General features: G+C 48.8%; 10 protein-coding genes across 10 annotated transcripts; 5 read left to right on the forward strand and 5 right to left on the reverse strand.

Moving 5' to 3' along the window:
- Nucleotides 1–106: 106 nt before the first annotated feature.
- On the forward strand, nucleotides 107–1,860 carry FMAN_05701 (uncharacterized protein; the record flags this gene model as incomplete). The annotated part of the gene is made up of 4 exons (XM_041827611.1): nucleotides 107–172; nucleotides 210–833; nucleotides 888–1,120; nucleotides 1,170–1,860. 4 exons carry the CDS (start codon nucleotides 107–109, stop codon nucleotides 1,858–1,860), a joined length of 1,614 nt encoding a protein of 537 aa, XP_041678557.1.
- An 802-nt stretch (nucleotides 1,861–2,662) lies between these two features.
- Nucleotides 2,663–4,748, forward strand: FMAN_05700 (uncharacterized protein; the record flags this gene model as incomplete). The annotated part of the gene is made up of 4 exons (XM_041827612.1): nucleotides 2,663–2,708; nucleotides 2,774–2,869; nucleotides 2,925–3,118; nucleotides 3,180–4,748. 4 exons carry the CDS (start codon nucleotides 2,663–2,665, stop codon nucleotides 4,746–4,748), a joined length of 1,905 nt encoding a protein of 634 aa, XP_041678558.1.
- A 698-nt stretch (nucleotides 4,749–5,446) lies between these two features.
- On the forward strand, nucleotides 5,447–7,457 carry FMAN_05699 (uncharacterized protein; the record flags this gene model as incomplete). The annotated part of the gene is made up of 2 exons (XM_041827613.1): nucleotides 5,447–6,594; nucleotides 6,653–7,457. The coding sequence occupies 2 exons, from the start codon at nucleotides 5,447–5,449 to the stop codon at nucleotides 7,455–7,457; spliced, it is 1,953 nt and encodes a 650-aa protein (XP_041678559.1).
- A 28-nt stretch (nucleotides 7,458–7,485) lies between these two features.
- FMAN_05698 (putative DNA polymerase epsilon, calytic chain POL2) lies at nucleotides 7,486–10,147 on the reverse strand (the record flags this gene model as incomplete). The annotated part of the gene is made up of 3 exons (XM_041827614.1): nucleotides 7,486–7,507; nucleotides 7,567–9,121; nucleotides 9,175–10,147. 3 exons carry the CDS (start codon nucleotides 10,145–10,147, stop codon nucleotides 7,486–7,488), a joined length of 2,550 nt encoding a protein of 849 aa, XP_041678560.1.
- A 1,879-nt stretch (nucleotides 10,148–12,026) lies between these two features.
- Nucleotides 12,027–18,893, reverse strand: FMAN_05697 (putative DNA polymerase epsilon, calytic chain POL2; the record flags this gene model as incomplete). Its single annotated transcript, XM_041827615.1, has 3 exons — nucleotides 12,027–17,911; nucleotides 18,096–18,238; nucleotides 18,286–18,893. 3 exons carry the CDS (start codon nucleotides 18,891–18,893, stop codon nucleotides 12,027–12,029), a joined length of 6,636 nt encoding a protein of 2,211 aa, XP_041678561.1.
- Nucleotides 18,894–19,354: 461 nt separating this feature from the next.
- Nucleotides 19,355–19,918, forward strand: FMAN_05696 (uncharacterized protein; the record flags this gene model as incomplete). The annotated part of the gene is made up of 2 exons (XM_041827616.1): nucleotides 19,355–19,625; nucleotides 19,680–19,918. The coding sequence occupies 2 exons, from the start codon at nucleotides 19,355–19,357 to the stop codon at nucleotides 19,916–19,918; spliced, it is 510 nt and encodes a 169-aa protein (XP_041678562.1).
- Nucleotides 19,919–20,327: 409 nt separating this feature from the next.
- FMAN_05695 (uncharacterized protein) lies at nucleotides 20,328–21,242 on the reverse strand (the record flags this gene model as incomplete). The annotated part of the gene is made up of 1 exon (XM_041827617.1): nucleotides 20,328–21,242. One exon carries the CDS (start codon nucleotides 21,240–21,242, stop codon nucleotides 20,328–20,330), a length of 915 nt encoding a protein of 304 aa, XP_041678563.1.
- Nucleotides 21,243–22,202: 960 nt separating this feature from the next.
- On the reverse strand, nucleotides 22,203–22,779 carry FMAN_05694 (uncharacterized protein; the record flags this gene model as incomplete). Its single annotated transcript, XM_041827618.1, has 2 exons — nucleotides 22,203–22,220; nucleotides 22,276–22,779. 2 exons carry the CDS (start codon nucleotides 22,777–22,779, stop codon nucleotides 22,203–22,205), a joined length of 522 nt encoding a protein of 173 aa, XP_041678564.1.
- Nucleotides 22,780–24,264: 1,485 nt separating this feature from the next.
- FMAN_05693 (uncharacterized protein) lies at nucleotides 24,265–24,864 on the reverse strand (the record flags this gene model as incomplete). The annotated part of the gene is made up of 2 exons (XM_041827621.1): nucleotides 24,265–24,765; nucleotides 24,817–24,864. The coding sequence occupies 2 exons, from the start codon at nucleotides 24,862–24,864 to the stop codon at nucleotides 24,265–24,267; spliced, it is 549 nt and encodes a 182-aa protein (XP_041678565.1).
- Nucleotides 24,865–25,839: 975 nt separating this feature from the next.
- FMAN_05692 (uncharacterized protein) lies at nucleotides 25,840–27,795 on the forward strand (the record flags this gene model as incomplete). The annotated part of the gene is made up of 1 exon (XM_041827622.1): nucleotides 25,840–27,795. One exon carries the CDS (start codon nucleotides 25,840–25,842, stop codon nucleotides 27,793–27,795), a length of 1,956 nt encoding a protein of 651 aa, XP_041678566.1.
- Between the last annotated feature and the right edge of the window lie 69 nt (nucleotides 27,796–27,864).

A 27,864-nucleotide genomic window follows, 5' to 3' on the forward strand; every position in this document is an offset into this window, starting at 1 on the left:
GACGTATATAACTCCTCCGGGGCCTCCGTCTCTCTTGATCTGTTGTCTACCTCTTATTCTCACTGCTTCTTAGAGACTCACCCTTTCTGCGTGTGAGACAGACAAGATGACCTTCAGCTTAACACATCTGTTGGTATACGTGGGGTTGTTGTTTGGAGGACTAGCCCTCTATGTAAGTCAACACTGCCTACAGCTTCTATGATAATCAGACACTCATATGTGGCCAGGGCTTCGGCATTGTTGTTTACCGGGTCTTCTTTCACCCTCTAGCCAAGTACCCAGGCCCATTCATCGCTAAGATCACAGATGGATACCAGCTCTACCACGCCTGGAAAGGTGACAGACAGCTCGAGTTCTGGCGCATGCACCAAAAATACGGCCCAGTTGTCCGCTTCGGCCCCAACTCGCTTTGCTTCAACTCCAACAAGGCTCTCAAGGAGATATACGGTTTCCGCACAAACGTCCGCAAGGCCGAATTCTACAATGCCTTCGTTCACCCTACCGCCAATACGCATAACACGCGCGATAAGGAGGTCCATGCCCGTAAGCGCCGTGTCATGTCTCAGGCCTTCTCCGAGAGCGCTATGAAGGAGATGCAGCGATACATCTTGGGTAACGTCCGTACTTTCTGCGAGCAGATTGGTATGTTGGAGGGTTCCGGAGAAGAGACCAAGGGCTGGACCAAGCCTCGAAAGATGAGCGACTGGTGCAATTACCTTGCTATGGATATTCTTGGCGATTTGTGCTTCGGCAAGGCTTTCCACATGCTCGAGAGCCCGACTAACCGCTTTGCCCTGGAGCTTGTTGAAGCTGCTACAACCCGCCATCTTCTCGTAAGTGTACCTGCTATCTTCCGATTTGGCAAGGGATGAAACTGACCTTCATAGTGTGGAACTATGCCCATCGTGAACAAACTCAATCTGGACAAGATCCTCTTCCCTGGACTCGCTGCTGGTCGTGCTCGCTACATGGGCTACAGCAAGGGCCAACTTGCAGAGCGCACCAAGCTTGGCGAGGAGACAGATCGCCGCGATTTCTTCTACTATCTTCTTAAGGCTCGCGATCCCGAGACTGGCCAGGGCTTCAGCACTCCTGAGCTCTGGTCCGAGTCCAACCTACTGTAAGTGGTACCAGACGACTCCGTTACACTCCAACTAATAACTGAATAGTATCATTGCTGGATCTGACACCACATCGACCGCGATGGCTGCCACCCTCTTCTACCTTGTCCGATGCCCCCGCGCTCTCGAGCGAGTCACCGAAGAAATCCGAAGCAAGTTCAACGATGTCGAGGAGATCTGCCAAGGTGCTGCTCTCGCATCTTGCACTTACCTCCGAGCCTGTATCGATGAAGCTATGCGTCTCTCTCCATCTGTCGGTGGTATTCTTCCACGTGAGGTTCTCGCCGGAGGTATCACCGTTGAAGGCCGTGCGATTCCCGAGGGCACCGTTATTGGCGTTCCCCATTATACCATCCACCACAATGAGTCCTACTACCCCTCACCATATGAGTACGTCCCTGAGCGATGGCTCGTTGGTGCCCTCAACCCCCTCACTGGCGAGAAGACAACCGAGGATGAGGTTGCTCTGGCTGCCAGTGCATACTGCCCCTTTAGCATTGGGCCCCGTGGCTGTATTGGCAAGGGTCTCGCCTATGTTGAGATGACAAACACACTTGCCCGCACTATGTATCTTTATGATATGCGCAAGGCTATTGGTATCGTGGATCCTGCCGAGGGCAACCCTAAGAATGAATGGGGTCGACACCGACCAAGCGAGATGCAGTTGGTTGATACATTTACGAGTGCTAAGAACGGACCTATGATTGAGTTCCGTAAGGCGGCACACATCAAGGCGTGAGCTCTATCGTATAAAGAGTAGGAGAGGAATAGGAGTTTATGAAATGGATGTACAGGACATAAGACACAGACACCTACCTACCTAGGAGGTAAGGTAGTCAGGGAGATGTTAATTTTGGATCCGGTAGGAGAAGAACTCAAAACTCATGATTGAATGGTACGAATAGTTGAATGAAGCAAAAATAAACGAGTTAAAATTGAAAGTGAAACAAGTGGAATAAAGACCTTTTTATCTCGAAATTTGCTGTAGAAGTTAAACAGCTTCCTAGAGGCAGTATAAATTCTGTTAAATAATTATTAAGTGACAAGTATTTAGATAAGCTACCTAGGTAGGTAGAGATAAAGGGGCAGAGACGCTTCTTAATGTATTTATCGAGGTCCCTTCTTCCCAGTCCAAATGGAAAGGAACATGATGGACGGGAAGCTTTCTTGCTCCACGGGGCAGTGCTCCAGTGAGCTTCAGGCTCTAGCCCATCGGTGACGACCCACTAATTGAGCACTTGTGACAAGCGTTCGCAAAAACCCGATGGGCCCAACGAGGCTGGGGAAAGGCTGAGAATGCTTTCTATCCTTCTCTAAACTTTCTCTGTTAGTTATTTTCTTTCCCTCTCTTAACTTCGCTTTTCTAGACATTTGAAATAATCCACCCGAATCCAGCGAACGCGATTAATACGCAACTGGAGTATGTCATGAGGCAGTTTGGCACTTGGCTCATTTGACTCCTGGCGCGTGTCCAAGTTTCTACGCTCATAATTTGACTCGACCAAACCAACACGCAACTCGCAGTCAATCATCGTCAAAGGATGACTTTGTGTAAATTTTTTCAGCAGGGCAACTGCAAATTTGGCAGTACGTTTAATTTGGATTCTGTGGGCTGCATTGTTCTCCTTCTGATCACACTGACTTGTCTATAGATAGTTGCAGATTCGAACATGTAAACCCAAACAATCGAAATCAACCCTCGAACCGCTTTGGAGCTCTTGGAGGAGGGAGCAATCAAAACCCTGCTGGTACGAACAACACGATAGATGTTGATACACGGGATAAGAATTGACGACTCAGCAGACAAATACAACATTACTATCGACACCATCGAAAAGGATTTGACGAACGAAGTTCCGCAATGGATCCTCTCGGCCTATGCGCCAGGGCGAGATGCTCCTGGTCAGCTCTTTGGCGGATATCCGCGCGAACAGAGCTTTGAAGAGCTGCGGCTACACTTCATGATGGGAAAAGCGTCGGGGAACGAACAGCAAGCTGTGAGCGCCCATTCAATCGGTCTCTATGCGACCGTCCAGACTGACCTAGATTCGACCGCAGCTTAACGAAGCCCAAGAGCTATATGCCCAAGCACAGCAACAAATGCAGACCGCTCTGCGCGACGTTAAAGGAGCAATTCAGTTTATCGTAGGCGAAGAAAATAATCACCCGAATCGGCACGATATTTGCAAACAGGGAACCCAAGGAGCTCCCTTTGGCGAATTTCTCGTTGGGAAGCGACCCAAGTCGACAATCGCCGATACTGGCGCTCAGCCAACCCCGTTCGGGTCCAACAACACCAATGCTTCAAGTCCTTTTGGTGGTGGCGCACCGACCGGTGGAAGCGCCTTTGGGCAGCCATCGACTCTCGGCGCGAAACCAAGCGCGTTTGGTGCACCGTCGTTTGGTCAACCATCGCAGCCAGCTCAAGGAGGAGGCTCGGTCTTTGGTCAGCCATCGCAACCTTCAGCGTTCGGACAACCATCACAGTTGGGTCAAACCGCCTCAGCATTCGGCAAGCCAGCGCAAGCCTCAACCTTTGGCCAGCCGTCACAGCCAGGCTCTGCTTTTGGCCAACCTTCAGCTTTAGGCGCAAAGCCCAACCCGTTTGGCACACCAGCCTTTGGACAGCCTTCGCAACCAAATGCCCAAGGCAATGTCTTCGGCCAACCGTCACAGCCAAATACACAAGGCAGCGCATTCGGTCAACCGTCACAGATAAATGCGCAGGGCAGTGCCTTTGGCCAAGCCAGCCAACTTGGCCAGAAACCGAGTCCCTTCGGAGCACCAAGTGGAACGAACAACAGCTCTAGCCCATTCGGTGCCGTCGCAAATAACAATAGTGCCCCTGCAGCGAACCCATTTGGTGCTCCGAGTGGTAGCGCAACAGCCAGTCAGCCTGCCAATCCTTTCGGATCCAACAATAATAACCAGAACAATGCCCCGGCGAATCCGTTTGGACAGCCCTCACAGCCTGCTCAGGGAAGCTCGCCATTTGGCCAACCTTCCAATGCTGCAGCACCGGCAACGTCAACACCATTTGGTGCATCTAACGCGACCTCAAATCCACCCACAAACAGTCCATTTGGCCAACCTTCACGGACTCAGTCGAATGGTTTTGCATCGCAGAATAACCAACCACCAGCGAGCAATTCATTTGGTCAACCCTCGCAGCAGAAACCAGCGAATCCTTTTGGTCAACCCTCCAACGCTGCACCAGCTGCCGCGAACCCGTTTGCTACAACACAGGCTCAAAAACCCCCAGCGGCAGCAGCAGCAGCGACAGCCGCCACTTCGACAGGCCCATATCCACCGACCAGCAGTAGACAACATCCACCAATCGAGAGCTATAGCTCAAAAGGCATGGATGGTCGGCTATCAATGTTCAAGGGCAAATCAGTTATTTACAAGGATGGCAAGCCCGGAATCCGAGAATTTGATGGGACCTGGCGACGGATTTGGTTCCCAGATGGTCCTCCGGCATTCTCAGCGGATACAGAATTGCCCCCTGAGATGTACGACGACAAGTCCAAGGCTCAGTGGATGGCCTTCGCACAGACTGGGACCTTTGAGGGTGGCCTGATGCCCGAACTCCCGCCTCCCCGAGAATGTACACTATGGGACTTCTAGCCAAGGAGTCGAGTCAGTTCACAACTTGTTTTATATATGATGTGGAGATGAGGAGTCGAGGATGAGTAGATGGCGTTAGACGATTCAGGAGAATGCATTAATTGGCGTTATGTATAATCATTGGGGATTGTTGGATGCATAATCTAGACAGTAAAAGAAACAACTTCACGAGGCAAGCAAAGTGAAGAGTGGCATCAGTGTCAGTGCAATTTCAGTAAGTTGCTGTGTGGTTTTGTTACAGCAGGCCCTATTTCAAGTGGTTAAATTTATAAGAGTTTTATCGAATGCTAGAGAATATCAATAAAGCTCATCAGTGAAATCCTCTAAAGATGTTTGCTTAGTGTTTACCTTGTAGCATTAACTACTACCTACCAGGGCAGCTCTCGGGTAAAAGATGCACTAGTCCAGGAGCACTTAAGCGCTTTCATAATCAGAGCCATTGATTGGCTTAAGCGGTAGAAAAGTATCTTTGTATCTCCTCCAGGTTGACTTCATCAGCTTGCAGCTGTGAGAATCCACTTTCTGATGAATCATCCGGCGATGCAAACGCACGCTTGAGCCACGATATTTATGAAGGTCATGGACGGCAGTCTATAAGATCGACTCGCTTTTCTCTTGAAATCCTCTTCAAGCACAAAATTGCACTCATTTCAGCGTACAACATCAAGACTTTACCACGCACACAAAGACACACAACCATGGTCTCTTTACCACCCCTCGCACCATTCCCCCAGTCATCATGGCGACAGCATCTCTCCTCCAGCGAATGGGATACGCTTCTACAATCCTGGACATCTATTTGCCGTGCCATTTCGTCCCTTTCTGAAAAGGAAATCAAGGCAGCCTTGGCCCGTGACGACTCCATTGCAACATTCCTAGTCTCCTTCGCAGAGGAGACAGCAGAGGCAGGCTTCACAATACTAGACTCTCACTCGACAACACTACCAAAAGCCGTATTTCAGCTCGTATCGAGGATCTTCAATGTATCTCCGCCTCCTCAGCTATTCGATTATGCGTTCTTGGCAAACATCGCAAGAATATTCCCCAGGAAAGCTACTGCCCCTCTCATTGCACAGCTCTTTCAACGACATGCTGCTGCGCTTGAGGCTGCATTGACTGCCCTGAAGAAGCAACTTATTCCACAGTTAGAGGCTGGTATCAAGGGCGATTTGAAGAGCGTCGAAGCTCGCTTGATACGACTGAACTATCTTCTACATGCTTCGTCGGATACCTGCACTTTATTCCTTGCGGGATCTGATTTCCTCGATGGCCTCATTGTGTGCTTCCGCGTCATGAATCCTCCTCTACGCAAAGTGATATTGACCACGACGTATCTATGTCTGGTTGGGTTAATAGATACTGAACCAGCCAAATGGTCGATGCTGAGTGATCAACTATACGCCCTCAAGGAAGCGGCTGATGCCCACAAGGCTGGCCCTCTCAATGTCAACGACTCACTGGTCCCTGAACTCATCACCAACACCCCCCTCTTGAAGATATTACTACGGAGGGCGGAGGATACCGGCGCGGCGACCGAAAATTTCAAGAAGCGAATTACGGCCTTGGAGGGCTACAGAAAGGGAACCATGGTCCGTCCCAAACGACTTACAAGACGGAGATTGGATAAAGGTAAAGGCAAAATAACGCAGCAAGAAGTGAATGCCGACATTCATGTTCATAAAATGAGCCAAATCACTCAGGTTCAGGATTTGTTTCCCAATTTAGGATCCGGCTTTGTGTCCAAATGTCTCGATGAATACGGAGAGGACGTGGAGCAGGTCGTTGCCAATTTACTAAGTGAGACTCTACCGCCTCACTTGGCTAATGCCGATCGCAGGGAGTCCTTGTACGTTACAGCAATCTACCTATTATCAAGTGGCGATTATTTGTTAATTCATCATCAGGTCATCACACCCTGAAGCAGGACACACAGAGCTCGCACCGCGACCTACTCCGCCTCAGGTTCCCACACGACACAATGTTTTTGACGACGACGACTTCGACCGCCTTGCCATGGACGTTTCCAAGGTTTCATTTGGAAAGAAACCAGGCAAGAACGCCGATGAAATGCTCAAAGATAAAGCAAATGCGCCTAACAAATCGGCCATTTTCTCTGCCCTCGCGGCATTCGATTCTGATGATGACGAGCGTGATGATACTTATGATGCTGACGATGTGGGTGGCACTGTTGACGCCTCCAACCAGGAAGCCGATGCGGCGAGCGACAGCAACGAGGAGGCATTATTCCGTGCGTACCAGATGGATTCAAAGCTGTTTGACCGTGATGCTGGCACAAGGCGAGGTAACCCGCGAGCCAAATTGCGGGAAGAGACTGGAATGACAGATGAAGCCATAGAGGGATGGGCCCTCATCTTAGTCAGGAACCCCCAGCAGAAGCGACGATTAGAGGCCAAGTATGCCTTTAGTGGACAACAAGCGCAATTAGAACGCACATCTTGGCGAGAATCTCCAGCTGGCTCAGGAGAAGAAGGAAGCGAACCTGACGGTGGATCATCTAGGGGTGGCAGAGGTGGTGGCCGTGGACGAGGGCGAGGCCGGGGAAGAGGCGGCAATGTTGCTGGGCCTACGGGCGAGAAGGAGACAGAAAGTGCTAGGAAGAACAAGGAAGCAAATAAGGGGTCTCGGGCGAACCACAATAGACGCGATGCTCGGGCAAAGAAGATGGCACGAGGAGGTTTCGCTGGCTGATCAATCACCAGTTCTCTGCTTCTTCCATTTACCTGGAGCCGGCGCCGGCGCTAGACAAGACGTTCTTCTCTTTCGAGCCTGAGTTGGCGCAGTGGCCTCTGGCCCATACAGATCACCAAGATCCAGCTCGGTAGCATAGGGGCTCTTCATATCGGCTATCATGGGAGTACCAGGATAACCACTGGGCCCTGCTGGAGAGACGATTCCGCTGAGAGAAGCCAGAGTCTCTTCGATGCCCGAATAGCGGTGGTAATCCTTTGGTGTAGCTAGCTCAGAGACAGCCTCAATAGAGGTCAGATCCTGGTCGCCATCACCTGTACCCATTATCATGCTTTGGAGCGACATCCGCGAGCTCCTCCTGCTACTATTGAGGTATACCCGTAGATCGAAGCACTGACGACATGATGGATGTAACGGAAAGCAGTTTGCTTCATCGCGATGCTGCGGAAGTTGAGGGCGTGACTGCTGCCCACACTTTTCCTGAATATCGTCGAAAATGTCTGCGATGGGAGTGAAGTAGGTGACACGTTGTCCGGGCCCCCAATAGTTATTGCGACCCCAGACTTGACCGATTAAACCATGCGTATTGGCGTCAACAACTCCAGCGCCACTGTCGCCGTTGACTCCAATGCCTCCACGTATCCAGGCATCCTCATCCTCTTGCGGCCATGGTTCCTCGATGAACCATTCTCTTGTAGCCTTCTGCGTCTGGTTCTCCACGCCAGAGACATACGCAGGAATCTCGCAAATCTGACCGCGCTGATAGCCAGATGTTCGACCGCTAGACAGAACATCTGCACCTGGCAAAATAGCGGTTGTAGTAGCTACGGTTGGTTCCTGAGTTGGAGGCTGGGTTTCTGAGGGGAATTTGCGAAGGATGTTTGCTTGTGAAGTACGAGCACCGATGAGAGCCCAGTCTGTTACGACAAGGGGCCTATCCATATCACACTCATCCCAATAAGGATCATGTGAAATTCTCGTCGTCTTGAGGTTCAGACCTGATGTGACTTCGAGCTTACCGAGCCTGAAGTTCGTTTCCTGGGCCATGGCATCATGCCCCTCGTCTATGCATCGCTTGCGATCTTGGGAAGATGGATGCTCAACCTCCACTTGAACGAGCTGTTGGTAGGCCTCCATGAAGGGATGAAAGTTGCCCAACCAGTAACTCCCACCACCAACGGTGATGCAAGGACCAAGGGTAGCAGTGCTATCTTCAAATACCCCATTTCCTGTGACACCGATACTGTCACCCATGCAAGGATCGCGGAAGAAGTAGGGGTTTCTCGCGGCACAAATATCGTCTCTGTGATTTTTGTCTAGGCCACGAGCCCAGGTAACGGTGCGATTGACCTCTCCTTGCGTAAAAGCAAACGTGACTAGCTTGGAAAAGTTGCTGGGAATAAGATCTTGAACGTGGCTGACAATGATAATCTTTCGAGCACGAGAAATGATTCTTGGAGCCATGATGCAAATTCGCTTCATCTGTGGGGATTTGCCTCGAGTGACAGTGACTACGTGACGGGGCCCAACCCAGAGAGGCAGATATTGGGAAAGAAAAGGAAGAATGGCGTGCTCAAAGACCAGAGGAAAGCTCGTTACCTCTATACACCGTGAGGCTCGCCCTCTGATAAGGTCTGTCGGACTTTCAGCACTTCGTGGAGTACCTTTGATGGTCAGTCTTTGAGCTATTAAGGTAAGGGAGACTTGATGACCTTACCAGTGTTCTTTCTAGCTTGCTTCTCGACGACGACCTGTAGGCGATCTTGACATTGATGTTTCGTCTTAACCACATCCGTAGACATATCTGTATCCTGATCTCTGTTCTTTCTTTTGAGGGACGCAAGAGTAGTGGTGGGCGTTTCACTTGACGATGACCTGTTGCCCGTCTTTATGATTGCATTCATCTTTGCTGGAAGCTCCCATTCCTTTGCATCATCTCTGCCATCCTCAGGGTGAGCCATGGCTATGTGAGACTGAAGAAGGCGAATACTCTGAAATGTCGTCTCTGTGCAGCCGGGTGATGGACAAATGACAAGATGTTTGACTTTGACATGGTAGATGAGTCCGTCCCTGGTGGAAAAGCTCGGCTGGTCACAGCCAGCCCAGTTACACAGATACGTGTGACAAGATTTGACGTGGGATTTGAGGTCCTTGTCAGACGAGAAAGCTCGCTGGCATTGAGGGCCAAGGCAGACGAAAGAAGGCGTCGAATTATCAGTGCTGTTAGTTCGCCCACCTCGACTTAGCGGACTCGGACCTCTTGAGCGACCTCTACCGTTACGGACGGTCATTGCATCACTGAATTCGGTCGGAACAGAGGAGAAAATGGAACCAGTAGAAGAAGTATCGGCACTGATGGTAGAAATTGTACTCATCTCTCGCATGTCGAGTTCACCAGCCCAATTGGCACAAGACTCCAGGCCCAGGTCCAACTTGGCTGGTGAAGCAGACCGATAGCAGCCAATGTTGAAATCGGAATGAATTGATTGAATTGGCTGCTGAAAAAAATCAAAAGACATGAGACCAGGGGAGACAGTAGTCTTTGACATCGACAGAGCAATTGAAGCCGGTGTCGTGAGAGGCGTCGATACTGCTTGGACGGTCCGATGCCGGACTGTGGGGCCGTGGTAATGGCCGGGACCGTTGAAGTCAACGGCCCCGCGGTGGTCCTTGCGCCTGAGGTTGTTCATTGTGTGAGTTGATTAACTCACAATGGCTTTGTGAGGCTGCAATTGAGGGAAAAAACGGACAAAGTAAATTTTGAGGGGTCGAACAAGGAATGGAGAAAATGCAAAACATTCGGAACTGGGGCCTTCCCTTGGTCATAGGGGACTGTGGTTGCCTGAAGAAAGCTGGCGGTCTCTGCAGAGGTGGGCGAACCACTCGGTCTCTGAAGGGGTGCCAAGTATAAGTGGTAAGGCTGATTGATGATGCAGGACAGACAGGGGGGGAGAGGGCCTAAATAACTTGGGTCCAGCTAAACTATATGGAAAGAAAGCAAAACATGAAAATGAGGACCAAATGGCCACGGGTATTGATGGCTGATATTGTCATAAACATGCTCGACTTGTTGATTGCTCTTCGTTCTCCTTTCTCTCTTCCCCTTCCACGCGAGGTACGTTAGGCGGACTGGGGATACCTGGGACTTTTTGGCCCCCAACGATGTTTGATCAACCCCTCACGATTTGGGAGAAGTCCGTAGTTTCATAGGTATTTGTTCTTGGTATAGTGCATGGGTTTTTTGTGCTTCATTATTAGGCGTCGTACCGTAAGAGTTGCTAATCTTCCTGTCATTCATTAAATTATCAAATAACTTGATTGCTTATCTCACAATATTCACCCCTTTGTTGTACCTAAAATGTACTTGCAATTGGAAGTTGCTTGAAGAAAGGAAATCAATCCTAGACTTATAGATGGCTTAACCAAGTATCCTTTCCGTAGTCAGGAAATGTAGTGTAGGGTCGTCATCATCATTCAATTTGAGCAGTAGATGCTTATGTAGGCGAGGCACCTACGTAGCAGTGGAGGTTCTGGGTTAAAGGTTCCTGAATTATTTCACATTGAACGAGGGAAGTATCCTTTATTAGATATGTTTACCTCACTTATGCAGTGCCCATTAAGATAAAGGCAACGGGCATTCGAGAGCCAGACCTGCCAATGTCTTATTCAACAAGTGCCTTGAATCTTGACCTCCCTCTATCGATCTTGCACTCTCTATTGATGGCTTTGTTGGAGTCATTATTACTGTATTTGGTGCCCTCTAAATTGAGCCGAACATTGATCAGTTGCGTTGATACTTCTTGTGAGCTCATTATGTTGCAACGACTCTCTGATGTTGAGACAAGAAAAAGTCAAGCTTTGCCGACTTATCAAGCAATATATACCAGAACGTTAGCTGGAACCATATGATCTATAATGAAAGCATATTCGACTTTGAATTCAAATGGTTCTGCCTTATATAGGCAGCTTCCCAAGAAACACTCTCACCCACCCAGTTACTCTCTGGCTCTTGGAATGATCCGCTTGGCACGGAACTCTTGGGACCAATTGTGTATCCTATGCCAGAGATCAGTATATGGCAGAGCTTTCTGCTCTTGGTGGCCAAACCCCTTACTACATTGTCTGATCCCACACATGGGGAAATCATCGGCTGCTAAGGGAAACCACTACAGTGGGCTCATCCACTGGACACGGCAAATCTCTATCATGCCTCAAGAGAACCATGTGAAGATACAGCAATTAGAGCATGCCGTTTTCGATCTCGCTGAGGATTCTGTCCTCGATAGGACTCGACCTTGGGAACCCGAAGGACTGGGGATAGTGTTCTTGGCGTAGGCTAATGGCATTGTTTCAGCACGAGCAGAATTATCAAGTGATAGAAGGAAAGCATTGTGCGGGAATCACAAAGAAGCTCAGTCAACGTTAGAATGGCCTCCTTACTATAATGCTTGACTTTGTGTTGCCCAAATCATTATGGGGTATGATAATTATGCTCTAAATCACTTCTACTCCTCCACTACTGTCTTCAGTATAGTGTAAGCAACTCCATTGTAACCATCATGACGCCGTTCATAAACCTTTGTGGAGTTCCTCGACCACATCACTGAGCATTCTTAGCCCGTAGAATTTGGCCACCCTCCTCATAACCCCGAGTTTCTTGCTCACGTCTTGTCGTGACACAATTTCCTTCCACTCTCCACTGCAGGTACAGTGTTCCATAAAGTCGTTCAGTCTCAGTGCACCGCACCGGGCACATTTGAGATCCTGCGTTGTCCATTCCACAATCCAGCTCTCTACTATGCCCAATAGTCGCTCTTCTATGGCGACACGATCGAACTCAGTGCCACAGAAGCCGCAGCACCAAGCAGCACCTTCGCCAAAGAGATCTTCGTCTCTGCATAGGTCTAGATCTCGCATCATAGTGCAGCTGTCACAGGATATCTGAGGAAGACGAAGGCTCTCTGATGGGTTTGTGAAGCTACCGTCTTTGGAGAACTCACGCACCTCGAACAAGGCTAGAAGCTCTTTCCGAAGTAATCGAGCTTCAAGTGTGATGTTTTTGTCAAGCGATAAAACTTGCATAAGTGACTTGACAAGCTCGAGGATAGGATTTCGAGGTTCAAGGTGTGACCCGGGAAGGACGGGGAATGTATAGTCCTGTGCAAGCTCTGGATGAAGTAGCTCACGCTTCTGCTTGTTGAGGAGGCCAATGATATCCTTCTTCAGAGGTTTCTCGAATGCCTTGCCTAATAAAATCTGACCTTCATGGTCCTCCAGGCTCTTGCTTGGTAGCTGTGTCAGACGTGGTGTACCATCTGGGTCGCCGTTATGAGGCCGCTTGAGTTGATGCATCAGCTGTATGAACTCAATTACCCAGTCCTGAAATGTGGACTGTAGTCGAACAGGCAAGAAGGTTGCCATCTGCCAGTGCATGACAGTTTCGAGGTTCTGTTCTTCAGCTTCGATAACCTCCTGGCAGGCCTTGCCTCCGTAGTTAAACTCATCGTACCATACAAGATAGTCCCAATACTCCTTAATCTCCAAGTCGATAAAGTGAAAGAGTGGCTTGCTCTTGATCGACTTAATGATATACTCGCTATACGCATATGCGTTGCCGACCTCGGCCTTTGTGGTTTGGAGGATAAGACGGTTGGCGTTAGCAAAAATGACCTGAGATCCCACTCGACGGAAGTCAGCCATGAGCTGCTGGAAGGCCTTTCGAGACATCATCTGCACATAGTAGTGCAGGGCTCGATCGTACATAAAAGAGTCGGGGTTCTCGACCCAGCGAACAAGATGTTGCACGAGAACATCGGCCATGGTACTTCCACGACAAGCTTCAGTCCACCAAGCCTTCACCATCTCACGCAGCACCTGAACGCCAGCATTGGCAAATGCGTTCTCGGATGCAAGTGCCTCTGAGTCGTCAGCAGCGGGATTGAACGAGACGGAGTCGGCACCCTCAAGCTCGTTGATAAGAGATGAGGTCAGGATAGTGTTGATAGCCAGATTTCTGACATCTATGTCGATACACACAGACGAGAAGGTTCCTGGATTGTTGACATTTGGCATTTTGACTGTGTCGAGAGGGCCCAGAAGATCGTCCTTTTCATATCCAGCATGATCAGGACGAGCATCGGGAGACCACCAAAGCACGACTCCATTGGCTTGAAGGCGCCGGGCATAGGCAACATCGATCAAGAATCGGGGATCGTCTCGTTCCAAATTACACAGAGGCACATCACCGTAACGAGCCAAAGCGGTAAGGTGTAGAATCCAGGATCCAAGACCAAGATAATGGCCAACAAGTCGCTTGGCGATGACAGATTGCCACCCAAGAGGAGGTAGAGAGCTATCTCCTACATCGTATTTCAAGGGGAGGACTGGGAATTCTCCCAAGATAGGGACATCATGGATGAGCAGTTTACGCTGAGACGACTGGATAACCATCATCTGTGGTCGTGGCTCGTCCTTGCGCAGCTTCTTGACAACATCACCTATCTCCAAGTGAGCCTTGCGTCGGGTTGTCACTTGGGTGATCTTGATGTGGAGTTTCTCCTGGTAGGTAAAACAATCCTGCCAGTTGGTACCAGCTGCCTCCGCATGCCGTCTAGCGAGCATCTCTGAATACATTTTGGAGATATTGGGAAGATCTTGACCGGAGTCCTTGTTCTTCTGCAGAATAACGACGTGAGCTTGGTCATTAGTGGTAGAGAAGATACCGAAAATCTGTCGTTCTCCAGTTGTAATGTGAGAAACGTAAATGTAAGCCAGTGGCGACGTCTCGAGATACGTTCGTGTCTTGGCTGGTCGCTTCAGACCAGCCAGATCAAAGCCTTGTTCAAGACCCTTTCCCAGCACAGCATGTTGTGTTGCGTCGATGGTACACTGATTTCCGAGACGCAAGACAGCTCTCATGTGCAGGGGTACTTGCTTCTCATACACACCCTCAACACTAGGATGGTTGAAGAGTAAGGAGAACTTCTCGCTCTCGTTGAAGTAAATATCTTCCGATACAGTTAACTTAAAGAGATGGCTTGATGGATGGCCATTGGGAAGAGTGTAATTGACCTGTTCGACTTCACAGCCTTCCACTTCAACATCGGGAAGATCCTTACTCTTGAGGTTGAGGAAGACTTGCCGAGGAACATTGACCTTAAGCGTGTGGATCTTGGCATCGATAAGGACATATGCCATGACAATACCAGGAGTCTCAGTCGCTTTAAGGTGCAAGACCTGCCAGTTACTCATGTAAGTAGTGTGCGCCTGTTTCATGAATGTTTGCTGAAGATTGTTGACTGCACCGCCTCTTCGGTCACCAAACAATTGCCGTCGACGGATTCTGGCTTGCTTCTGTAACTTCCACTTCTTCTTCTGGTACATCAAGAATGCCTCATAGTTCTCCGAAGCACTTGGCATAACTTCAGGAAGTGCAGACATGGGATCGGAGTTCTCTGCTGGCTCAGGAGACTTGCGCTTCTGAACCGTCGTTGCGGCCTGCGAGGATGCAATGACTGCGTTGACTTGTTTGGGCTTCAAAAGCTTGCTACCGAAATCTTCTACATCATCCAGTCGAGAACCACTAATGTTGGTGATGTCTTCCAGTGGACTCTTTTTGAAGAGATCAGTGAGCTTCTTCTGCTTCAGTTTGTCGTCCTTGATGTTGATCCTCCTTTGAAGCCAGTCAGGATGTGGCACTCGAGGTACAGGGTTGCGGACCTTTTGGAGAGCGGCAGGAATGGTGATCAGCTTCTGGATAACAGAGCCCAATCGCTCCAGGTAATAATCCCAGTCAAGGAGTGCACGAGGATCAGTGTCAGTGGGCTCCTCCTTTAGCCACTTCCTCAGATATGTACGCTTCACAGATTCCTCCGCAGAGAAGATGGCCACCGGAACAGCTCGTTCTGTAACGGGTGCATTTTTGGGTCGAGCACAGATGATGAACTTACAGTTCAGTCCCTTGTCCTTTACCATCTGCTCACCCAAGAAATCTGCTAGACGCTTGGCAGTTGTGATACTGGTTGACTTCTGGTTTCCGTACTCCTCTAGTGTTTTGGACATGCTTCGATTCTCAGAAATGAGTTCCATCAACTCCTCGTCTGCCAATGTTGTGCCCTTGCTGTGCAGAACATCTAGCCAACGGTTGGCAACCTTAGCAACGGCTCCATAACATTCGGCCAGTGTTTCGCCTTCGAGGAAAAATTTGAAAATTTGTTGCTGGAAGATTTTGATGAGCTTGAGCTCACCACGACGTTTCACCTCGAAACCTTTCAACTCAGCAAGACTGCCGTCATCGTTGAAGACAGCGTAACGCTTCTTCAAGTTTTTGTCTTCTTCTTTCGATGTGGGCAGAACCATAGCTTTGTATGGACCATCGACTTCGAAAAAAATGGAGTTGTCGCTGTGTGTTTCGTACTTGAAGGTCTTCTTATCAACGAGTGTCTGGTATTGATGGTTGGTGAATTTTGCATGAACGTGGTGGTTAAGCATAACACAGGGATATGAGATGTTGAGTTTCTTGCCACCCTTGAGTTTGAAGGAGAAGTTCTCGGGGAAGGTTGCGGGAAGCATGCACCAGATGCCGTCGGTATCCAATTCCAGAGGTCGTCCTAGCCGTTCGACCAGTTGTCGAGCCATTTGAATAATGTGAGCACCCGTCAAACAAGTGACGCCAGCCATTTCGAGTGAGTACCAACGAGATCCCTTTCTCATCACATAGCCGTAGAATGAGTTTAAAATAACTTTGTGCGCCAATTGCAGCGAGTCGTAGAGAATAATCATCTTCTTGGCAGCATCAACCTCGCTCTGGGCAGCACCAGCAGACTGTAAGGATGACGTCTTTCCCTTCCAAACCTTGGCTTTGCCCTTGTAGTCATATCGACGATCACGGAAGTCTCGTACGGTGTTGATATAAAAGGGGTTTTCTCTTTGGCAGATGATTGCCTCTCGCACAATAGTTGTTGAATCATGGATTTTGTGGTAGACCTTCTGAGAATATAGCTGAAGGCGTTTTCGTACAAGATTGGCTTGCTCATCGGCACTGAGTTCCTGGAAGGTTCTCATAGGAGAACTGGGATATTTACCAGGGAACTTCTCGTTCTGAAGTGCATTTTTAATCATATTATACTCATCTCGTTTTGGGGGCAAGTATTCTCCTCGCCAAGCCCACGGTAACCTTCTATCGCATGTCTTTCCAGGTCGATTGAAGTCGCAGGCAGCGCAGTCGGACTCTTGAATCATAGAGTCAGGCTGCAATCGGTTGGTTGTCATGATGTTGGGGTACATCGATGCGACATCCAGATGGTAAATCAGGGGCTTTTCGTTACGGTTCGGCGCTTCTTTGAGCTTGTTCAACCTCTCGACGATCTGAGCCTTTACTTCTTCGTAGTTCTCTACATCATCAAAGTTCTTCTTCTCCTCAACTGTGATTACGAATTTGAGGGCAGCATCTAAATCGCCGAGGAGCTCGTCAATAGCTCCAGGGTCCACAGCAAAATCAACCGGGATATCAGCTCGAAAGACTCCTGCTTCGATACTTTCAACGTGGCCACCGACATAGGTCTCTGAATCGAGGAGATGTCCGTCCCAGAAGGCCTCCTTTGGTGTGATATACTTATTCGGAAGTACAATTTCTCGTTGAAATGCTTGTACCATCAGGAGCATCTCGCAGAGTGTACCAGTTCCCTTTCTCAATACTTCATCACCGCTCAAAGGTAGAATCGTGCAAAGTGAGAAAATGAAAGGGTGCACATATTTCATGTACAGGTAATATGTTGCAACGGCATCGGAGACCGAGTATTCAGCGAGTGTTTGTGGTCGCTCAGTCGCATATGGTGTCATCAATTCAGGATCCAGCTCGTCTGGGTCGTATCCGAGCTTCGCGACAGTGACGGCTTTCAGACCGCGAGAACCTTGAGGAAGATACGAATCTCGGTTAACCCAATGGAAGCAGTCCATGTGCACACTGTAGTTACACTTGTACTGATCCTCGTTGTCCTTCTTCCATCCAATCTCTTGATACATATCAATTCCATTGATGCTAGCCCGTGCTTCCACAAAGGGCCAATCAAAAAAGTCACCGTTGTAAGTCGCAATGACGGTAGGTCGTGCCTCCTTGATGTGGAGGAAGAATCTCTCGATGACGGCCTTTTCATCGGGTTCGTTAAAAATCATAAAGGGGCCCGGGTATTCTGGTTTGGGTGTGTAGTCGAAGTCGCCAATGTCTTCTGAAAGGATTTGTCGGTTGGTAATTAAGAACCCTTGGCCATCGATCATGTAAGAAATCATGATAATCTGATCGGTGGCAGCATCAGGGAATTTGAGAGGCAGCTTTGATGTTTCAATATCATAAGCCATTACTACAGGTTCAGCCGGCAACGACCTCTCTTCGTTTGGGCAAATTTTGGTGACACCATGTTTGGCTTCAACAAAGTACCACGTTCCGGCTCGTATATCTGGGTGTCCATGTCAGTAGGTGATTAGAAAGGGTTTAAGGCAGAATGGAGGACTGTATAGAAGCAATAATCAGGGCAATGGTGAATAGTAGTCTCATGGCCTTTGAGGGCTCTGAAGTAGCAAATACTTGGTTGCAAACATCATGTAAAGCTTGTAGAGAGTGTGGGCAAGGGTTGATCATACCTAAATCTATCATTACTCGTACATGGTATGGTACATCATACTCTCTTATATCGACGATAAAGTCGCTCGCATCGGAAAGGGCAGTATTCATATTTCGGTCGTCATCTCGTGAATCATCAAAAAGGTCGAAGTCGCCATTTGAGCTGTCTCGTGTTAGCTCGATCCTGCCAGAGATCAGTTGAGCACTTACGTTGCCACCTCGGCGTAGGCATCCATAGCATTCATATTCTTCTTGTTCTTTTCCGCGATAGGCATGATATCTTTTCTCGCAGCCATGAGGTCATTGACATTGGCAAATCTCAACTCCAGAAATGTCCTTCGGTAGCCGAGCAAGTGGTTGGGCATATTGAGATCGTCTTTCTCGACTCTTCGAATCGACTTGACAACGCCACCTCCGGCAACTCTCTTGACCCATTCCTCAACCTCAGACTCTCGTCCTTTCTTGACAGCGATCAAGAAGTATGGGTCAAATTCCACAGTAGCTTTGAAGGTCGAGCCGTCTTCTTCGATAAAATAGCAGTCGACAGCGGCTCGACCACCCGGTATCCGTTCGTCCTCGACAGATGTGGGTTGGATGTTGACTAGCCAGCCTTCTCTCTTCTTTCCGCTCTCATAACGCGCAAAGCCCATGTTCTCGTCAATGCTGTGTGCTAGCCGTGTTCGTTCCCATTTCTCGTCTGCTGATGTGGCCTCGTTCCTGGATGAGGCCGCGAATGTGCGTGTTCGGTTGCCATGGTAGGCAACTTTGCCTCCTCGGCGGAAGCCCTTCTGAGGGCGACGAAGACTTGTGTTGGGCATTGAGTGTTCTGGGGGTCTCCCCAAAAGGAGTGTGGTTTAACAAGCAGTTGACGATGTCAGGGAACAGAGATTCGACATGGAGAGAGGGGAATTGTATAAGAGCAGTTAATATAACACAGAAGAAGAAAAGAATCGAGAGGAAAAAGTTGTTTGCAAAGTCAACACTGAGCGGAGCGTATCGGAACAAAGTAAATGAAGGGAGTCCCTAAAGCCTGGACCGAGATTGGATAAATTGGAAGCGTGAGACGCGTTTAGACGCGCCCTCGCGACGCGATTGCACTCCACTTTACTTTAATGGACTTTCGACAGAGCAACGAGGCGTGCACGGGCCATCAAGACTCCCGATGCAAGCCTTGCTTGTCAAGCGTCATCGGTCTTATCCCACGTGCTTCTAAAGAAAGTCGAGATTTGGCTGTACGATCTTGTTCATGACACCAGTTGCGTCGCAATTATAGCCAGGAATGGCTTCAAATCCACAGGATGGGCAACCGATGCCCGGCGATAAGACTCTGCATGTCTGGTCGAAACCCATAGAGCAAAACGAAGCTACCACAATCAACGGCGAACATGGAACGACACCGACGAATAATAGGCCAACTATATCAGAGGCCGTTTCTATGATCAAGAAGGATGATTTTGCCAATGTTGCAAATACTCCTTGTGCTCGACAGGGCTTCATCACAGGAATAGCATCTGGTGCCGGTATTGGAGGATTGAGGTTTGTCCTCAAAGGTGAGTGGACAATGTTGAACTTTTAGTTTAAGGCATGGTCTAAAAGGAGTGAAGGGAACCCCGGTAGCGCTGCAAACTGGGCTGTTGGAATGTTTGTTCTTGGAAGCATGGCATCATACGAATGGTGCCAGTACCTACGCCGCGAGGAACGTCGACAAATGAAACGACACATTGAGGTGGTGTCAGAGAATAGGAGAGAGCAAGCAAGAAAGATCCAAGAGGCAAGGCGTGAGCACGACAAACTGGAGGCTGAAAAGAAGGCTGCAGTAAAGCCATGGTATAAGGTCTGGTGACCATCAGGTTGAGCACATGGCCTCTCCTATGTACTATTATTTGTGTAAGGGTGTATATCTTATGGTTTGGATATAGCTTGATAAAATCCCAAGCGCAAAAAGACAAACCTAGACGAAAAGAGTAAGTATAAAGAAATGCTTCCGTGAATTGAGCACCGAATCGTAGTGGTGTTGTATGATCTTTGAAGACCAGGGTATAAAGCGGCTTGATTAGGCCTTGGATGTATTTGCCAACGATCCCTTCAATTTTCACCAACCATGAATCCCCATGAAAGAACCATCAAATTTCTTCGTGATTGATACGCCGCTTCCTCCAAATCGCTAGAATAAAGAAACGCCAAAGTAATCGCCAAAAAAAATCTATAGCCGCAGCCAGCGTCCTTATAAGCGTTGGCGCCAAATAATAACGTTATCCTGTAGTAATCGCAACACTCGAAGCATCCGTGTCCGTGAATCTGACCTTTCGCGGCGGTGACTGCTCCTCTGATCGTCCGAACTTGACTCCCGAACCACGACCACGTCGCTGACTGCGTCGTGCTCGTGCCTCACTCTCTTCTCGTTTGCGATACTCTGCCATCTGCTGTCTCCGTCTCATGGCGCGTGCATGCGCAAGAGCTGGTGTGGGTTTGAATCCGATACCGTTGATTCCAATACCGTCGTCATCCTCATCATCAGGGTCGTATATGGTGATCTCATCTTCATGCCACGTCAGCGCAGCTCTGACAGGGTCAACGATCTGGACCTCTTCTTCGTCTGGGTCCTCAAAGGGCCGCCGAGAAGGGCGCTTCATGCGGAGTGGCGGCGAGCCTGTTCTCTTCTTGACTCTCGATTTTGACTCGGAGAGCCGGTTGATAGACGGGTATGCATAATGCAGGCTCCCGTGGTTTTGCTTTTGTTGCCAAGGTTCTTCGTGCACACGACCTTCGAAAGGTTGCAGCGGTTCTTTTGATGGTAGGACAGACTTTCCGTCAAGATCGACCACTTCTTGGACAGTTGGAGCTGCTTCTACCTCGCTCATAATCTCATCGGGTTTCTGTCGCTTCCTCATCGACTTGTCCTCATCCATGAGATTATCACTGTCTTCGTTGCTGACTGTTGCCCCGCCCCCACTTCCCAGTGCAAGACCACGGAACCTGTGGGCAAGGACCCTTGATCGTGAGCTATCGCTGCCATCTTCAGTGTCTGCTTGAGTTGTGACTGAAGAAGGGTGAGAGGAAGACGATAAAGGGTCATGCACAAAAGTGAATTGTATAGGAGATGCCCAGGTTTCTTCTCCACGCTTGCGTTTCGGGGTGCTAGAGATGTTTGCTGACGCGGTGGCCATGGCCATAATTCATTGTTTGACAATTCAGGACCAGGACGAGTCAAGCCGAGTCCAGAGCTGAGTAGGAATTATCGAAAACAAAGTCGATAGCTCGTTCTAGTTGTTGATGATGCCTTGTCGAGGTACGTTGAAGGGAGGATCAGTTAGTAGGTAGTTTGAGCTGAGTCGATGGCACCTGAACTATTGGTTTTGGTTGCGCAAGCACCACTTGCTACTTGTGACCTTCTGCCAGTACCTGACTTGCTTCACTGCCTTAATAAACTGGAAAAGGGAAGCGCGAGTGGCAGTGTGACTTGAGAGTATATTCCAATTGGGCCTTTTATTTTGTGTTCCAATAATGAGAATAATAAGAACAGTATTGGATTACTATACTGCATGACTACAAATACAAAGCCAACTAGGTAGGTATCAGGTTCGTAAGAGCCTCGTGATTAACCCGCAAATTCAGCGTCACATTCGGACTTTCGGGTCACGTTGGATCTGGTTGGACCAGCATCATGTCGTAGATCTGCCGCTGATCGCCAAGTCTCGGATGTCTAGGGCATAATAATAGATACCTAGCATGGCCAATTTGAATGGTAATAAAATATGAATATGTACAGTTGTTTTTATGGAAATTTGTAATATGTAAAGACCCTCTGACGCCAAAGCTATCTGATGCCGGATGCGGCATCGTTTTATAGCCCCTCCAATCCCATACCCCAACGCCATTGTTTCCCATGTCAAACCACCCCAACACCACTAATGCCAGATCTCAGACCACTGTGCCATTCCGTGGTGGCTTTCTTGTATAAAATCTGGCAATGCCGTATTTTTCCCGCTGGTTTTCTTACCCTTCCCTAAGCCTGGTGTGAAAATGAAATGTCCTAGAAGGAATGCTCGCCATGGAAATTCGTGACGAAGATCGAGTCATGACCAAACCCGTTGGTCTGCTGATAATTAAGCATGACATGTTGAGTTCTATACATTGTGGATGGCCTATATCATGTTAGATAACATAACAAATACAGGCTTTGGTATCCTCATTACTTACGCGAAGCATCTTTGCCCTGGCGCCAACGGTATCAATGCCCAGCTGCTGCAAATCCTCGTCTTCTAGACGTGAAACTTGAGCTGGAGACATTCCTGACAAGCATCTTTCATACTTGTGCAACCTCAAAGCTCGAAGCCATTTGGCAGCCCATCGAGGATCTTGAGAGTTATGCGGGAATATTGGCATGATCCATTTCGGCTTTACGGGAGGCTGGATGATGAGTTTCTCTTGTTGCCTCCATAATTCTCGCTTGCGGTCTTTGAGTGCCTGGATCAATGGTTCAATCTCTCGCAGACTTGGTAGTTCTGCGATCGAGTGGAGGGCAGATGATCGTTCACTATCGTCCAATACTGAAAACCAGGTTCTGATTATTCCCATCTCGTCTCCAATCTTGCCGGTATCTCTTCCTGGGGAAGACATATGATGGTGGAATGAAAGTGAAGCAGAACTTGAAGTTGGTGAGCCTGAGTATGAACTCGATAGACTGGAAGAATATGAAGACATGATGCTGAAGGCCTGCTGTGTATGCTGTGTAGTCTGTCAACGACGTTAAATATCAAATATAATAAGAAGAAGATCAAAGTAATATCGGAGGATATTCTGCCTTCAAATATTGCAGTTAACTGTAGAGCGCTGACGAGGCTCTCGACAGTCTTGTATGTGGTGGATTGATCTGTGGCGTGGTCGATCTGACGGCGACCGGGGCCGCTTGGAAATAAATCACCTCAGGTCATAAGTTGATTGGAGCTGGATTGAGCACGTATTTATTAAGGAAGTCTCCCAGATGCCAAAAAGCCATCATTCTCGTCTCAGGCCGCCCTGGCTCTTCCAACCAACGTTCGATCCCCTAGGTAATCACAGATCCATTATGGGCCTTCCTGGTACGGCCCCTCGGTGATTTTGACCAAGTCGCTCATGATAGTGGCAAGATATTGACAGAGATAAAGACCATACTTCTCTATTCTTCCATTTGAGTATCATATGGTGAATGTCTATGGATTTAGGGTGGTGAGAGAGATATGAGCAAGTTATTTTTCCTGTTTGCTCCACTACTGCCCATACATCAAATGCCGGCTGAGGCCTCAGATCGTGACCCCTGTCGAGTACTACTTCACAAAGCTTTAGTATTGGTCTCGAACTACTTGTAACTACCTTAGTTGGGCAAAGCACAGCTACTTGAAACATGGTGCTTTGACATAATTATCAGACAGTAGTCTTGTAAGTGGACAGCATGAGCAACGAGCCATTGGTAACTGTCTCAATCAAGTTATGTAGGTCAACCTTGATGGCCAGATGCTTTGGGGCAGTCAACAGCAAACGTCCTGGAGAGTAGGCTATGTGTTACCCCACCTCGAGGCAGGGTTCCGGAAACCTTCAGACCTTAAATCGGGATAAGAAAGTAAGCAAGGTAAAGATTATGGTAAACTTGTCGGGAGATACTATAAAATATTACCGTATTATCCGAGTCTTTCCATCATTTCTTAGGACACATGTTTAAAGTTTTATATCACCTACTAGCTACACAGGATCCATGCCGTGCTACCCTATATCCTCACACCTGGAGATGGTCGGAACAACCAGTATGCATTCCTCGAGCAAGGTCGTAGTATAGATAAATTCTCGAGACGGGTTCTTTGAGTTTTAGTTGGGTATAAATATTTCCTTTGCCGCTGTTGAAATAGACCTGTGATACTATAAATAAGTGATCAAGGTCACTCGCAAATAGTGTAATGGGTGCACAGCGGTACACCAACAACTCAAAATTGTGATACCGTTCCCTTACCACAGACTACTTTAGTCAGTAGGAAGCCTCTACAAGATGTTCACAACTAATGCTTTCCCAAGGATATCAAGATCCTCGCTGTGGGTCTCTACTGGCCGAGGTAATTTGATCTCAAAAAGGGTTTTACGGGTATCACTAGTAAAAAGACTTGTCATGTCAAACCTCCATTGTATATATCAGCTCTGGTCCATACATTCGACACATATTCAGCCGCAGCAAACAGTTGTCTCCTCAATCCCCTTGGCCTTATCATCAGGGGCTGTCAGATCTTCGACATTGATCCTTACAACGAGCCAGTCACAAAAGAACTTGCCGAGGCCAGCACCAATAAAGATGCTAATGATGACATAGCCGTTGAAGTACATGGCCAAGAGCATGATGATGTAGGCTCCCGCAAAAGTAGCAGCGTGGATGAATGCGCGGATGAATTGCTGCAGAGGTGAGGCTCGATATGTAAGTGTTTGACTTGTGGGAACGACAGCTCCTGTGCAACCCGCGGCGGCGAGAGCGACACTGTGAGTGGTGGCTTGCCGCTGGAAGCCACGCTGAAGAAGGGCATCGTATTCCTTGCCCATGCGCCGGAAGAACTCGACGAGAATAACGAGGAGGATAACGCCAATACAGGTAGCAGCCATCATGCCCTGGTTCTTGATTTGCCATGATGAGGCCAGGAAGCACGCATCGATTGTGTTCCAATTCCACAACATCTGAGGTTATTAGTCAACGAAAACTTGGTATCTCTTGGCAGTAAATCTTACGTCGACCTTACAGGCAGCACCGCTACCGCCCATTCCTCCGTGATCCATGATGAGTTGTTAGGTTGGTGTTTTCACTCGAGTTGAACAGTGATGCTTGGATGATGTAATCGATAATGGACAGTGAATCTGACTTGAACTGAACCAAGTCTGTATTATTTTGAACCAGAAAGTGGCTGGCTGGGGAGATAAGTATCCGTAAGGCGAATGAATATCAAGGAGTTGAGGTTCCACTGAGAAAGATTGAGCTGTTTCCAAGACTCGTATGGAGTAAGACTGCCGGAGAATTAAGAAGCGACATGCAAGAGCAGAAATAGGGTAAAGAATTAAGGTTATGCCGAAGGATGAGGGAGATATTAATAACGCGAGATTCTTCCATCACTGATTCGATCCCTGATAATACTTTAAACCCAAATCTAGGGCTGGAAAGCTTCATGTTCCGTCCACATCCCAAGGTTTGCCGTGCTTCGGTGGATTCCCCTGGTGGAGACACTATGGAGTAAGATCCCTGCAAAACGTGCTCATTCCTGCTCAACTCCTCTTGAATAGTCTCTCGCTTGCCTCAAGTTCGTATGTTTCTTTCTATCTCAGGGTATCATTTCTTCATCAGGGTCGTTCCGGCCAATCTCCAAGAGGGCGTTTTGAGCAAGTAATCAGGAAACGATTCCCCGATATGGCCTGGCTCCCGACGCCAAGTAGACCTTATTATCACTTCGTACCCGATTATCTCGTAGACCTCAAACATGCTCATACTAGGTCGTCAAGACCGTGACGGCGGTTGGTTCTTCAGTGGAGACTCGACCGATGGGTCGATTCTTATTTGTATCTAATGGTATCGCGTCTTTTATCATTCTACTCCAATCCTGATACTCAACAGTCATCTCTTCTCATGGTTCGTGATATATGAGATAGCTACAGATCGCCCATCCGTTGATCTGTTGTCCCATCATTCTATGAAAAAATCAACTGCCTCTTGACATATTTTTGCCCCTTTCATAGAACAGCAGGACCACAACGCCCTTCACGATGGTGTCTCTCAACCAGCTGGATGCTCGCCACATCCAAAACATGAGCGAAGCCAAAACCCTGGAACCTCACTGGGGATATGCTGATCGCGCCCTCCCTTGCACAAACGATAAGGGATCTTGCGAGTATCTCGACCTGGTCTATTATGCCCACGATCTAGGCATGCTCTACTCCGGAATCCTTTGGGCTACTATTCTCGCTGTCTTCTTCCTTTGGGCTATTCTGCGACATGTCGGCAAACCCTCATCTCCGGCTATCACTCTTGGAGCAAACCCAAAAGCCGGTCTCGCCAAGGTCCGCAGCAGTCTCAGCTCGTTTTCACGGCAATATCTCCTCCCAGATGCCTGCCGGGCGATCTTTGGCCGTACCACTCGTTTTCAAGTTGCTGTTATGCTGTCCCTCGTGGGATATCTCACTGTATGGAGCTTTGTCGGTATGACATATCAGAAATGGGTCACTCCCGTCAAAGACATGCCCGGAGTCTACAACACTCGCACTACTCTCGGTCCTTGGTCTGACCGAGTCGGTATTCTCGCGTATGCCCTGACTCCTCTGTCTGTCCTCTTGGCTAGCAGAGAATCTGTCCTTTCTCTCATCACAGGAGTACCCTACCAGAGCTTCATCTTCCTCCACCGCTGGCTGGGCTATATCATCTTCCTTCAGGGTTCCCTTCACACCATTGCCTGGTCTATTGTTGAGGTCCGTCTATACCAGCCTCAACCTAAGGTGGCTGCCGAGTGGATTGTCCAGGAATACATGATCTGGGGTGTCGTTGCCATGATTCTGCTTCTTCTCATGTTCATCGGAAGTACTCCTTGGGGAATTCGCGCAACAGGATACGAGTTCTTCCGCAAGTCTCACTACGTCCTCGCCATGGTTTATATTGGTGCCTGCTGGGGTCATTGGAAGCAGCTCAAGTGCTTTCTGCTTCCATCACTCCTGTTCTGGTTCGCTGACCGTGGATTGCGGCTGCTTCGTACCGCTTATCTGCATTATCACCACCTCCCCTCGGGTAAGATGGGGTTTCAAGCTGCCCAAGCTGTTATCACTAGGTTCCCTAACGCTGAACATGGAGACATCCTTCGATTTGACCTTGAAAACGACCAGGACCCCTGGAAGATCGGACAGCACTATTTCCTCTGTTTCACTGAGAGCAGTATCTGGCAATCACACCCCTTCACTCCGCTAAATGCTCCTGTCGTTGAGAAGGGTGTCGTGAAGCACTCGTACATCATGCGCGCTAAGGGCGGCGAAACTAAGAAAATGGCTGAGCTGGCTGCCAAGAAGCTCACGACCTCTGAGAAAGCCACTACTTCTGTCATTCTCACTGGCGCCTATGGTGAGACCACAATGGACCATGCTGCACCTGACACCAATATTGTCTGTGTTGCTGGTGGCACTGGCATCGCTTATGTACTCCCTGTCCTCCTTAACCTCGCACGATCACCCATTTCCCGAGACCGCAAGGTTGAGCTCATCTGGGCCATCCGCCATGCCGCTGATACTGAATGGGTTCAGGAGGAGATGGACCTCCTGCAGCAGGCCCGAAAGGCTCTCAATCTCAAGATCCGCGTATACGCTACACGAGACTCCAGCAGCAGTTCCAAGCTGCAGGTCAGTGACGAGAAAGATGTCACAGATGCTACCAGACAAATCGGTTCATCATCATCGTCAGACGTGATAGAAGAAGGCTGTGCGTGCGGAAACGATGTCCCTGTTGCTAAAATCGGAAACGGTATTGTCGATGAGGACCGACACCCTAACCTACCCAAGCTCATCAGCGACTTTGTGAGTAACACGATTACTGGTCCCACGACAGTCTTTGCCAGTGGCCCCGGCGGAATGATCAGTGATCTTCGCACGATTGTGGCTGGGTGCAACTCGGGCAATAAGGTCTGGAGTGGCAATGAGCGATTTGATGTTAAGCTGGTTTGTGACGATCGTTTGGAATGGTAGGGCATCCGCGCAAGACCAGGAATGAACCATTGTTCGGAATTGTGTGATTTGCAACTTTGAGATACCACT

Source organism: Fusarium mangiferae (genome assembly GCF_900044065.1).
Source record: "Fusarium mangiferae strain MRC7560 genome assembly, contig: FMAN_scaffold002, whole genome shotgun sequence".
Lineage (NCBI taxonomy): Eukaryota > Fungi > Ascomycota > Sordariomycetes > Hypocreales > Nectriaceae > Fusarium > Fusarium mangiferae.